The sequence below is a fragment of the Phalacrocorax carbo genome, chromosome 20 (assembly GCF_963921805.1).
Source record: "Phalacrocorax carbo chromosome 20, bPhaCar2.1, whole genome shotgun sequence".
Taxonomy (NCBI): domain Eukaryota; kingdom Metazoa; phylum Chordata; class Aves; order Suliformes; family Phalacrocoracidae; genus Phalacrocorax; species Phalacrocorax carbo.
The window spans coordinates 7,295,922-7,308,816 of NC_087532.1; the positions used below are offsets into that span (position 1 = coordinate 7,295,922).

General features: G+C 52.1%; 1 protein-coding gene across 1 annotated transcript; it reads left to right on the top strand.

The window, feature by feature from the left end:
- The first annotated feature begins 17 nt into the window (after positions 1 to 17).
- On the top strand, positions 18 to 12,838 carry DNAJC16 (DnaJ heat shock protein family (Hsp40) member C16). Its single transcript, XM_064470478.1, has 14 exons — positions 18 to 289; positions 1,446 to 1,512; positions 2,480 to 2,810; positions 3,679 to 3,863; positions 4,926 to 5,030; positions 5,580 to 5,738; positions 6,120 to 6,250; positions 6,492 to 6,675; positions 6,863 to 7,045; positions 7,296 to 7,372; positions 7,858 to 7,938; positions 8,042 to 8,140; positions 8,593 to 8,763; positions 9,178 to 12,838. Exons 1-14 carry the CDS (start codon positions 123 to 125, stop codon positions 9,572 to 9,574), a joined length of 2,337 nt encoding a protein of 778 aa, XP_064326548.1. The 5' UTR covers positions 18 to 122; the 3' UTR covers positions 9,575 to 12,838.
- The last annotated feature ends 57 nt before the right edge of the window (positions 12,839 to 12,895 follow it).

The window sequence follows — 12,895 nt, forward strand, 5'->3', positions numbered from 1 at the left end:
CGTCTCTATGGTGACGGCGGGGCGGGCGCGCCGGAAGCGGCGGCGCAGGGTGGCGGAGGGCGGCCCGGTCGCCGGTCCCCTCCGCGTGTCCCCCCGGGACCACTCCGGCCCCCGCCGGGGCCATGGAGCTGGGGCGGGCCGGCCTGGCCTGGGCCGCCGCCCTGCTGCTGGCGGCCCTGGGAGCGCAGGCCGCGGCGGGGGATTTCGACCCGTACCGAGTGCTGGGGGTGGGCCGGAGCTCCAGCCAGGCCGACATCAAGAAGGCCTACAAACGGCTCGCCCGGGAATGGTACGTGCCTGCCCCCTGCCCCGGGCGCTGACACCCCACCCCGACCCGAGGGAATGGCAGGGAGATGTGCCAGGGGAGGGTTAGGCTGGGCATTAGGAGAAGGTTCCTCACCCAGGGGGTGGTGGAGCCCTGGCACAGGCTCCCCAGGGAGGCATCACGGCACCAGCCTGGCGATATTCAAGAAGCACTTGGCCAAGGCCCTCAGAGACATGGCATGAATTTAGGGTTGTCATGTGTGGGGACAGGAGTTGGACTCGATGATCTTTGTGGGTCCCTCCCAGCTCAGGGCATTCTAGGACCCTAGCACCAGGGTGGGACGGACACACAGATGTGGTGTCGTTTCACATCCCCTCAGATGACAGAGCTAGGCCACTGTGCCCTGAGGAGTGGGTGACACCACTGGGCAGAGGCATTGCCTCCCTGCCCCAGACGAGGCTCCACAGATGGTCTGAGACAAGCACCAGGTCTTCCTCCTGGGCCAAGAGTCATCCTGAAACGAAGCAGACACCTCCCCGCTAGGAATCCTTGCTGTGAAACCCGCCCCAAGTGTGGCTACAAGGGCAAAAGCTCTCCCTGACTCAGTTGGGAACCTTTGATATACCAGCATCCAGGTTTCAGTTTGATGCATCAGTGTCCAAGGGCGACTCAGCCCCCATGCCCAAGGGAAATGCATTGGATCCACAAACATCCTGCCCCTCGCTTTGGCAGTGCAGGCTGAGGAGCAGGCTCGAGGCGTTGCCTCGGAAAATAGCCTCACCCGTAGCGTTTAGAGCCTGCATAGTTTTGCCCGAGACATCCCCGAGGGCCATGATGGGAGGTGTTTTACAGACAGAACGTGGTAGATATGTAGGGCAGCAGCTGAGGGACGCATCACCACAGCAGGTAGGAAAGATACCTTGTCCTGGGCTCAGGCCGCTGGCGATGGACGGAATGGAGGGCCGGGTCTGCAGGCAGACAGCACATATTCCCCTGCTGCATTTTGGGATGGGGTTTGGGTAGGGAGAGCACGTGCCGGGCATAAAATCTGATCTCAGCCTTGGGATGCTGCCATGCTCCCCAGCCGTCCACATCCTAGTCGTCTCTGAACAGAGGCTGGAAGCTTGCTGTGCCCCCCAGGGAACTGCTGACCCCCTTTTCCTCCGGTTCTGCCCCATAGGCACCCTGACAAAAACAAGGACCCAGGAGCAGAAGACAAATTCATCCAGATTAGCAAGGCCTATGAGGTAACACACCCTTCTTGCTGAACTCGCACAGCTGTTACAAGTTAAGTGCCCATATTTTTCCGTACCCGGCTTTGTGCTTTTTCTGCGTACACCTACACGGGAAAGGTGCTTGACCCTGCAGAGGCAGATGCTACTGACAGGAAAGCTTTCCTCTGCTTTCTTGGCAGAGAGCTGCTGAACAACACCAGCCTGGCCTCCGTGGCAAAGATTTTGCTATGGGTCTGCCCTGTTCTCGCTAAAAAGCCTCAAACGAGGGAGGAGCGGGTATTTGCCGAGCCCCATGCAGCTGGGTGGCCACCTTGTCCATGTCACATACCTACAAGCATTTTGGGGGTGATGTAAGCAACATTAATCACCACATGGCTTTAGCCACCTCCAGTTGTTCTTTGCATAAGTAGTTATTTGCACGTCACTCCTGCACAGCTCTCGAAATCGGCTGCCCCGGTTTGCGGCGGCTGAGCCGATACTTCCGCAGCAAATGAGCTGAGCCCGTGGAAATAACACAGATTCTCACCTTCCAGCCAAAAAAGGCCGTTTCTCTGTGGGGCTTCTGACTGCTGGCTACAACTTTTGGTGCTTTCCGATGTGTCCAGAAAACCCTCAGTGTTCAAGCAGATGCCAGCAAAAGCCACTCCGGAAAAGAGCGTTAATGCTCAGATGGTGTGACGTTCAGGCTCAGGGAGCGACTGGTGTCAGAAATGGGTACGGCAGTGGTGATTTACTGGTGATTTACAGGTTCCTTTTTTTGGGGCTTTGTCTTTTTCTTACCCTTATTTACCACAGGGAGCCTGGAGGCGATGCAATAGTTCCCTTTTCCAGAATATCTATCCCTCTGACACGCAGCAAAGGCTACACGTTCCCTCGTAGCCCGACTTTATGCAGCTGCAGTTGTTTACTAAGGGATTCTTGTCAGGGCAGTTCCCCCTCACAGGTTCAGGCGACCGTTCTTCTATCATCTTCTCTCCAGATTCTCTCCAACGAGGAAAAGAGGGCAAACTTTGATCGCTACGGAGATGCTGGGGAAAGCCAGGGCTACTCTCAGCACCAGCATCGCCAGTTCCACCACTTCCATGAAGGCTTCTATTTTGATGAGTCTTTCTTCCATTTCCCCTTTAATTCGGAGAGGCGCGACACCTCCGACGAGAAGTATTTGCTCCATTTTTCCCACTACATCAATGAAATCGTGCCAGATAGTTTCAAGAAGCCTTACCTCATTAAAATAACCTCGGACTGGTGCTTCAGCTGCATCCACATCGAGCCCGTGTGGAAGGAAGTCGCTCAGGAATTGGAGGCGCTGGGTAAGGAGGAGGCCATTTAGGCCAGGCATGTGTCCCTCGCCCAGCAAGGCTGCAGAGATTGCCTTCAGCTTTGGAGGAACGAGCTGAACCTGTAGATTTCCTATGGGGTTTATCCTAATGCTTTCCCAAATGTTACTAATATCATAATCGATGAAGCTATGTGTTAGGAATGAGGAAAGAACCAGTCCCGTAGATCGCAAGAGCAAGATGCCTTTTCTCCTGCCCGTAGAGCTAGCGGCTTAGTCCAACGCTGATGATTACAAACGATGGCGTGGCCGAGGGCCGATGGCACCACCACGAGTTTAGGCCACCGGCATAAGTGCCGTGTCGCATTTTGTCCTGTGCTCAGATGGCTTTGGTAAGCAAATGACCCTGCAGAATACGTCCTTGTCTCTAGGGCCGCTGCTGTACGGTGAAGTTTTGAGACTTAGTGAACAGGTTTGGATGTGAGGGAGGTATTTTGTCCCTCCAGCCCCAGCTTCCTTGTTTTCCCCGCAGATGTCGTCTGCATGCGCTTCCAGAAAAACACAAACTCAATGGACGGCAGGAGACAAAGGCATCATAGTTCCTGCTTACTAAGATTTTTCTCCTTGAGGTTTTACTGTGAAAAATGAAATGAAATATGAGCGGACAGAACAAAAGAGGACAGTGTGTTCTCTCTGTTCCCCCCTAGACAAATCTAGGAGTTTTAAATACAATTTTCAGGGGATTGGAAGAGGAGGAAAGTACAGAGTTAGGAAAGACTATTGCATGAATAACTCCTGAGCAGGGTGCTGGGCAAGGGAACAGGTCTTCCACCTCAGTTTTCTGCTATATGCATTTGGGGTCATCAATGATCTCTCATGTGAACCCGCTTCTCCTTTGTCAGGAGCGGGAATCGGAGTCGTTCACGCTGGGTACGAAAGGCGCCTCGCCCATCACCTGGGTGCACACAGCACACCGTCCCTGCTAGGGCTCATTAACGGGAAAATCACCTTCTTCCACAACGCTGTCATTCGGGAAAACCTGCGCCAGTTCGTGGAGAACCTTCTGCCAGGGAATCTTGTAGAAAAGGTACGCTTGAGTAAGTGTGTCATGTGCTGTTTCTCGTGTCTGTCTGGATACTCATCTCTCCTTAGCTGTTTCAGCAGCTAATGTGTTTAATTTGGCCCCTGAGCTGATCTGCCTCACGAATGTGAGAAGATCTGACTGAGGCTGGTGAAGCGAGGCGGTTTGAGAGCTGTAATCACAGCTACAAACCCCGGAGCTGTCGGAAGCCATCGCGCAAGGCTGCTCCGTAACGCTTCTCGCGAAAGGGCTAGTCCCGCTACGACGTGGTTATGCCAGCAGCTTTGTGTGCCTGCCGCCCTCCCGGCTTCGTACCCCGTGGCTGCCAGAGCTGTACAAAAGCTACCCCTGGGTTAGGAATCAGTGCTTGTGCCCTACCTGCCTGCTGGATTTCACTTCCCTTCTACTTTCTCGGGGTTTCATCCAGCAAATTAAGGACCATTCGCTAACTGGTAGGCTGAAACTCACCCGCATGGAGACCCGAGGTTTGCTTCATCTGGTTTTGATTCAGACCTTTGAAACCAGAGCCAGCAGTGTGAGCCCTTTCAAAGTAAGAGCTACAAACCTCCCAGTAAATAGAAAATTCCTGCATTTCGGCCTTGCTCAGTTATTTTTGGCGGGGTTCTCAAGCACCCACCTCCCCTTTTGGTGCCATGTGGCCGGGTGAGCCCCCACTGCGCTCTCACCTGCCTGTCCTCTGCCTGCAGCCTCCTTTTCCCTTGGGGTCTTCAGCAAGGGCTGCCCTTCCCAATGCGCTCTTGACCTGCTGACCTCCAGGTATTGGAGTTTGTGACCCAAAAGCAGGGTCTGCTGTCCCTTTCCACAGCTACAGCAGCTGTTTCACCTCCCACAGCCAGGCATTCCTCAAAAAAGGAGCTAGCAGTCAGCTCTCCTCTCCCTGCAGGCCCCTGATTGAGCTGTGATCTCCCTTTTATCTCCTTCCTCTAGGTCAAAGAGGTACCACAGCAGCTTTTTGCAGCCTCAGTTCTCATTCGGACACCTGGCTGTACAGCATTGCATGTGTCTAACCGCTCTGAGGTTAAACTAATGTTCTGATTCTATTTAAAGATTACAGATAAAAACTACATCCGCTTTCTTTCCAACTGGAAGAAAGAAAACAAGCCCCATGTCCTCCTATTTGATCATATGCCAGTTGTGCCGCTGTTATACAAGGTAATAAGATTTCTATCGCTGTGTTGTCGACTTGCTAATAAATCCAGCTGTTCCAAAAGAAAATGCGATGTTGCTGTGAGCAGAGGCAGTTCGACACTTCTAAATTCTATTGACCGGGTCTAGGGGAGAGCAGAGAGTTTCTCTGTCCTGCCACGGCTGTACCCTTAGCGAGCGCGAAAGTGCGGGTGGGTTTCGGAAGTAGCGGCGACAGAGGCGCACACTAACCTTTACAGGTAAGGAGGGGATTTTGTGGCACATCTAATTTGGGTTACCAGAAAGCCCGTTGCCTAAGAAACCCCTGCTCCCCTGCAAAATGTCAGGTTGTAAAATAAATCTGCGGATCTGTTGAGGCTCCCGGTACGGTGACTAAGAGAATGCAAACTGCAGTTCAGTGAGGGAGAGGAAGGGCTTTTACCTCCTGCAGCACGTACCCAGTGACATTTAAACAGCAGGAGGTGTTCTCGAAGCAAAGTCACCACAGGCGCTCGGGGGAGAAAATGCTGTTTGCTCTGTAATGTAAACACGCGCGGGCGCTTTCTTCCCGTCCAGCTGACTGCCTTTGCCTACCGAGACTACTTGTCCTTTGGTTATGTGTACGTCGGACTCCAAGGCACTGAAGAGTTGTCCAGTCAGTACAACATCAATGTCTACACTCCCACCATGATGATCTTCAAGGAGCACATCGACAGGCCCGCTGATGTGGTGCAGGTATTGCCCAGAGCCCTCGCCGGGAGCTTAATGTGAAACGGACGCTGAGATTTTGTGACTGGGCTTGCAACGAGGGGTTAGTCAGTGGCGTGTTTCAGAGTAGGGAGCATTTGTCCTCAGCAGAAACTCAGGCTCCAGCAGAGGCAGGGAGCAACCGTGAGGAGGGAGCAAGCTCAGCAGGCCTCAGCTACAGCGTCTGACCTTTTGAGGAGGGTGGCCGCAGGTAGCTTCTTGGTCTCAGGGCCTCAAAACAACAGGGGTGGTTTCAGTGAGGCCCGTGATGGCTGGCAGCCTTCCCCAGGCTTCAGATGAGAACATCGCAAAGGCTTTATTCTCCTTAGCCTGCTCGGTTCTGACCTCTGCTTTCCTTGTCCTCGCCAGGCACGAGACATGAAGAAGCAGCTCATTGATGACTTCCTTTCCCAGAATAAGTTCCTCATGGTGGCCAGACTCACCAACCAGAGGCTGTTCCAGGAGCTGTGTCCCGTGAAGAAGTCTCACCGTCAGCGAAAGTAAGGCTCTGTGGGTGGCGCATCCCCCTTTTTGTTCCCCAAGGCTTTGGGGCCGCTCCTAAAGGCACCTTGTGTTTGATTCGGAGGGAAAAGGGAAACAACTGCATTGGATCGTGCTGGGTATCCGCATTGTTTGATAGGTTTCTGGCACTTCAGGATCGTTCTGGCTAGCAGGAAGGGGATGGTCATTTCCTCTCACGTCCAGAATAGCTCTTAATCCTCCCTCTGGTTGTGTTTCTAGGCACTGTGTGGTCTTACTTACCGGAGAAGGCGATAAGTTTGCTGAGGCTTACGAGGCATTTTTGACTTTTGCTGTGGCCAACACGAAAGACACGCTGAAGTTTGTGCACATCTATAACGATCGGCAGCCGGAATTTGTGGACGCCTTGCTGATGGATGATGAGAAGTATCGAGGAAAATCAGCTGTGAGGGTTTCCTTTTTCTTCCCCCCCCCGCTTCTTTTTTTCATCTGTCATTTTCCTTCAGATCACTTTATGTAGGACGCTATACCTTGATCTGACACCTAATTCTGGGCAGTAATTAGAAGCATAACTTCTGCCTAGTAAAAAGTACCTTCCACTCTGACATGTGCAATGTTCTTGGCTCATCCAGGTGGTCATTCTGGAGAGACGCAATAACGCAGGGAAGGTCGGCTATAAAACCTTGGAGGAGGCCTGGCAAGGCAGTAAAGAGGACAACTTCATCCTCCTGGATCTCCTGGACCAGTTGAGGACAGACCCCAGCCTTCTCTCTTCAGAGACTGTCCTGGCAGACTTGAATGATGAACTCGCTCCCGTGAGTGCTCGGCCTTTCCAGCTGCCTAACAGCCACGTTACCTTTTTGGACGGTCCCGTTACGGTCATTCACAGGCACTGATTTTATTTTAAAATACCAAGGCAAGAGTCTTAAAAGTTTTCTCGCGCATGGAAGGAAGCTCGTGGCGTGCTCCAAAGCTGATTCAGCCCAGGGTTCTGTTTAAGGGGCGGGAGTCCCATCAGGGGCCTGGACAGTGCATTTGTCATTTGCTTTTCTTCTTTTTAAACAGATGTTCCTTATCCGATGGCTCTACTCCATGATGGATTATATCTCGGACTGCTGGGACAGCTTGTTTCATAGTAACTGGTAGGGATTGGGTGTTAACAAGTCTCTAAAGGGCGTGGGATTGCTGTTATCTTGTTCAGATATGTAGTAGAACCAGGTTCTTATTACCAGGAATTGGGAACATACCAAAACACAGAGGCACCATACCCTCTGGAGGTTTAGGTGAAGAGCGCTGACACCACAGCAGTGCTAGCTTCTGCCTCAAGTACTGGGTACTTTGGCCCTGGGGCTGAGCATGGACATTACACTCCAGAAAAACACCCAACTGTTGTTGTTTTTCACCGCTTCCCTGTCACCTTATTTTTAAAATGGATGCATTTTTTTTCTCTTCCTTTTGGGTGGGAGCAGGACAGCACTCAAAATCTTGATCATCTTTAGGACCCCAGGAAATGAGCCGAGTTTCTGGGGAAACTGCTTGGTATTACTTGAGGTAGACAGGAACTGAAATTCGAGCAGACACCGTGCAACTCGCTGACCTGATTGCTGTTTGCAAATCTTCCCCTCAGGCGAGAAATGATGCCGCTGCTGTCCCTGCTCTTCTCTGCGCTCTTCATTCTCTTTGGCACCGTTATTGTTCAGGCTTTCAGGTGAGCGCATGCCAAAACGTCCTCAGGGATCTTACGGTCCAGCCAGTAGCACCTCAGCCCAGTCTGGTGCCTGAAACACACGTGAGATAATCTTCCTTTGCAGTGATTCGAGCGACACAAGGGACTCTCCTCCCTCTGAGAAAGAAGAAACCGCCGCAAAGACTGAGAAGAACGACACGAGCTTCAGCAAAGAGAGTAACAGGTTCCTTCCCTACTTTATTCTCCAAAAATGTTTTCTGCTGACGTATTGCTTGGGGAGTGCTGTGCAGAGAGAGCACGCAGAGGGCGTTAGGTGGACAGCAGAGAAGTGCCAGGGTTGCGCGGGCACAGCGCAGTCATTGAGCGGGGTAGTGCGGGCACAGCAAGGCGAGGAGGAGCGGTGGTTAGCCAGGACCCAGGCCAGCAAGGAGCAGGGTGCACTAACTTGATGATTAAGCAATTCCCACTGAGTTTTGCCCAGACAACAGCCTTGGGAGAAAGGTAAAGGTCTGACTGACTTGTTGGGAGAGATCCAAGTCTGGCCATTGCACCGATTAATCTGGCTTTCACTACAGGGCACACTGTAAGGACGCAGGGAACAAGTTCATGGTTTCTCCGCCCTTGGTCGCTCTCGGCCCCTTGTTTCCCTTTCACTCAGTCACTGTTTTGTTGCAGCAGGATTCCCAAAAAGGGCTTCGTCGAGGTGACTGAGCTAACAGACATCAACTACAACAGCAACTTGGTACGCCTGAGGCCGGGTCACATGAACGTGGTCTTGATCCTGTCCAACTCGACCAAGACCGTCCTTCTCCAGAAGTTTGCCCTGGAAGTCTACACGTTCACAGGGTAGGCTGGGGCCCTCCCCGGGTTTCTGTTACTATTTTAACAACTTGTGTAATGCCTCTCTGACGACAAGTTAGGAGCAGTGTTGGCTCAACCACCAGGAGAGAACGCTTTTGGCGAGCAAAGCGGCCTCTGCGCTCATTAGCCACCAAAAACTGAGCGGCCTTTCCCGGCCGTACTCAGTGAAGGTGGCCAGACAGGTCTGGCGCTGCTGCCGCTTTGGCTGTGCCCACACTTCAATAAAGTGCGCCAGTGCCACACACTAGGTAGTTGTCACCTGTGCTGGACTGGGTTAAAAAAGGAGCTGTGGCGACACAGCTCTGCACCTGCCCTTGTTTACAAACGCTTACCTGTCTGGTAGGAATCCAGTCTGACTCGGGAGACATGCTAATCCTGCTTCTCTGCTTTTCGCCCCAGGAGCAGCTCTCTTCATTTCTCCTTCCTCAGCCTGGACAAGCACCGGGAATGGCTGGAGTACCTGTTAGAGTTTGCTCAGGATGCGGCCCCCATCCCAAACCAGTACGACAAACATTTCCTCGAGCGCGACTACACGGGCTATGTCCTGGCTCTTAATGGCCACAAGAAATACTTCTGCCTCTTTAAGCCTCACAGATCGGGGGATGATGGGGGAACCCTGGGATCATGCGAGGATTACGATTCCTCGCTACACACAGAAGCCAGAGGGAAATCCTCCTGCAGCCCAGAATCTAGATCCATTAAAAACAAATTACACAAATTATCCTTTTGGATGGAACGCCTCCTAGAGGGTTCCTTACAGAGGTTCTATATCCCCTCGTGGCCCGCGCTAGACTGAGGGATTTTAAAGAGATTCTAACGGACAAACTTTTTATGAAGACAACAAGGGACAGCGCTTTCCAGGAACACACAAACAAGCGTGACGAATGGACCTTAGGTTTTAGATGAACTCTCCTAGGGCCGCCAACTAGAAAATGTCTCCCCGTGTCCGGAGCCCGGGAGTCCGGCCGAGTGCACCGAAATTCCCTCCACCAACTCCTTCATGCGTTTGGATGCTGTACAACCGAAGAGCCAAGTCCCCTTTTCCCTTCTCGTCCTGCCGCATCTGCTTCCTGAGTCGCCCCCTCCCCCCCCGTTCCACCTCTCGTTTTACCTCGATTGAAGAAAAACCCCATGACTTCTCTGCAGCGGTGACTCAGACAGGACGCGGCCGGTGACACAGGTCGGGTTGTGGTTCTCTTTCTCCCCTTCCCCGTGTGCTTAGCCCATGGTGCATGATGTAACACTGGCAAGACCCTGCAGACCCTCCCAGGCCGTGCCCTTCCAAAAGGCCTCCTCCCACCAGGCAGTCGTACTTATCGGCTTTCCCCTGTGGTAAGTGATCTAAAGTATGGTCGGGAGCATCTTCCTCGTAGCAAACCCGTAGCTGGGACTCGCCTGTGGTGCGGGATTGTAGGTGATCTGCATGTTTCATGCTCCTCGTGTCATAGTTCCACGCGCGGCTTCACCAGCTAAACCATAACCAGGGAGGGAAGGGGTTTTGCACGGCCGTAAATACTGTAAAGGTGTTGAGCCATTTAAATGTCACGCTGATTTTTTCGGATGCCTTTCTGCTTCTGTCGATTTTAGACGATGTATCCTAGAGCCATAACTTTAACTGTGTCCTCAGATTGTAGGCGTGAGCTGCTATGAGCCAGTAGATGTGTAAAAGAAACTCTACCTAGCTGCTAGAGAGTTGGTCCGGGCTCCTTTCCAACACCCTTACATCTGTAGTACAAACCAACCTTTCTTTGTATCAAGGAACCTAATTCTTCGATGATTGTATTCTTGAAATGTTGCCCTAGAAGTGCTGTACCATCAGACCGTCGCTTAGGCGTGAGACTCCTTTTGGTTTAGGCATGGGTTTCAGCCTCTTGCCCGTTTCCTTCCTGACACAAACCCTTGTTTCATAACATGCAAGCTGCTGCCTTGGTTTTTTGTTTCTTTGTGTTAGGTTTGTTGGGTTTTTTTTTTAACTCGTAGGTCTGTGTGAAGCTAGAACAGTCGTAAAGTGCAGGATTTGGTTTATGCTTTGCTCTAGCAGTGCTCCAACAGCCACTTTCAATGCCGCTGGGGGGGACGGGTGGCCCTTGGTTAGGCGGAAGGAAGCAGACTCGCAGCCACTTTCCTCTCCTCAAGTGATAAAGCAAAGCAGCAGGGTTTCTCTTTGCAGCCCGGACCAAAATCCTGCTGGGCTTGTGCTTCCTTTTCACTGCTTCGGGGCAGGCACTGTCGCCTGGGCTGGTACTTGCTGTGCCTCCTCCCACTGCCCCACACGGTACTGAGTCGCTGTTAGGCTACAGCACTGCCGCAGCACGGGGCTCTGAGTGGGGCAGCCTGTGCCGCGGGGCTCTGAACCTGACGGTAGGGCGCTCATTTGAGTACATGGTGTTAATTAAAAGCTCACTCAGCCCTTGCAACCATCTTAGCGGAGCAGCCGGTTAGTAGGAATAACTGCTGCTCTCTGAGCTAGCTGCCAATCCCATACGAAATCCGGGAATGCTCAAGTCATTTTACTGCCTACATGACGTAGTTGCTCACAGACCCTTGGCTTGCTGCATTCCTCCCTGCCCTGGGAGCAGACCAGCGTGCTTCCACCACCGTAGGTATCTCAGACACCGTGTATAATGTACTTCCAAATAAAGGCTATGATGCTACCAACTGACCCTACGTGAGGTTACTTAATTTTAGCTCAGCGGACTCCAAGCTTGTGCTGCTGCATGAATGACGCACTAGAGTAGAGGGAAGGAAGGAAGGTGACGTCTTCTCCCTGCCAAAGAGCTCTAAGGCGCACCCATACTGCCAAAATAGAGCAGGACGGGGAGCAAAACACTGGCCTGATGCTGCTAGACTTCATTTTCATCTGGCTAGTGTGATCGCTGTAGCACTCATGTTTTTCCCCGCAGCTTGCCATGCAGGACGTGGCTCGAGTAAGGTTGCAGCCCAGTGGAAGGTTCCGCATAACTTTTTAAATATTTGCAAAAGCAAAACAGAATGCTGTCTGGGTCTCTGCTGTCTCTTCAGCTAGTCAGAAAACCCTCAGAGCATTCAAAAAAGTGCCTAGCTGTGCTACTGCAAGGGAATTCAGCCCTGCCCCAAGTAAGAAGGTAAGGCCTTACAGCCTTTGAAATGCAGCTCGTGTGCCTCACCCCTCCTGGAATCCTGTTTTTAATTTTCTTTTTAGCACAGATAACCTCCCCTGTTAGACTGCATTTCGTTTAAGGCGCGCTTGCAGCAGTCCACCCTCGCCGGCTGTGGCTAGATGGGAGCATGGCTCCTGTTGAGCTGTAACTCTGCCCTTTGCTGCGCTTAACCAGGTCAGACTTAACTCAGCTCATGTCGCTGTTTTATGGAAAAACTTTCAGGGGCTGAAGCAAACGCCAAACTGTTCTAAACCCTCGTTTAGTTAGCTTTACTGTCCACCGTGGAGCACTGGCTGCGTGCTTTCTCACAGAAGAGCGTGGTCAGAGGCTGCTTATGCCTGATGTCTGTCTGCCCTCTCCCAGCAGCCGTGAGCCGTCACCCCCCAGTAGTTTTCTAACGTGCCGCCTCCAGCAGTGCTTGACCCATCACAATGTATCAGCAGCGAAAGGCGCTTGCGATTCAGTTATGCACACGGTGGTTGGTAATCCAAAGATTGAAGAAATCCGGTCCTAGTGCTCTGTCCTAGTGAACTCCGAGCAAGCGCACACCGCTCAGAAGCTGAAGCAAAGGGATACAGGCCCCCGGGTCTATAAAGGCTGTACCAAAACTCCTCCCCGAGCTGAGCGTGGTGGGCAGCAGCCATCGCGGCTGCCTGCTTCCGCTCCGCTGTTCACCGAAAGCCTGCCAGGAACTAGTAAGCTAACGCAGCCTGAGAAGTAGGACTGAAAACTAGGTACATATTTTGCACTTTTGATACTGGGAGGGGGGAATTAACTTATTTGGCAAACTTGTCTTTTTTATTTTTGGTTTTGTTGGTTTGTTTTTTTGGTTTTTTTTGTATTTGTGAACAGGCACTGATGTCATTTTGTTTTAAGACTATTACAGATTCGCAACCAAAATAAACTATTTTAATGTGTGATGAGGCGGCTCTGTGTTTCCTTGTACAAACCGACCACACCTCCATATCAGCTCCGAT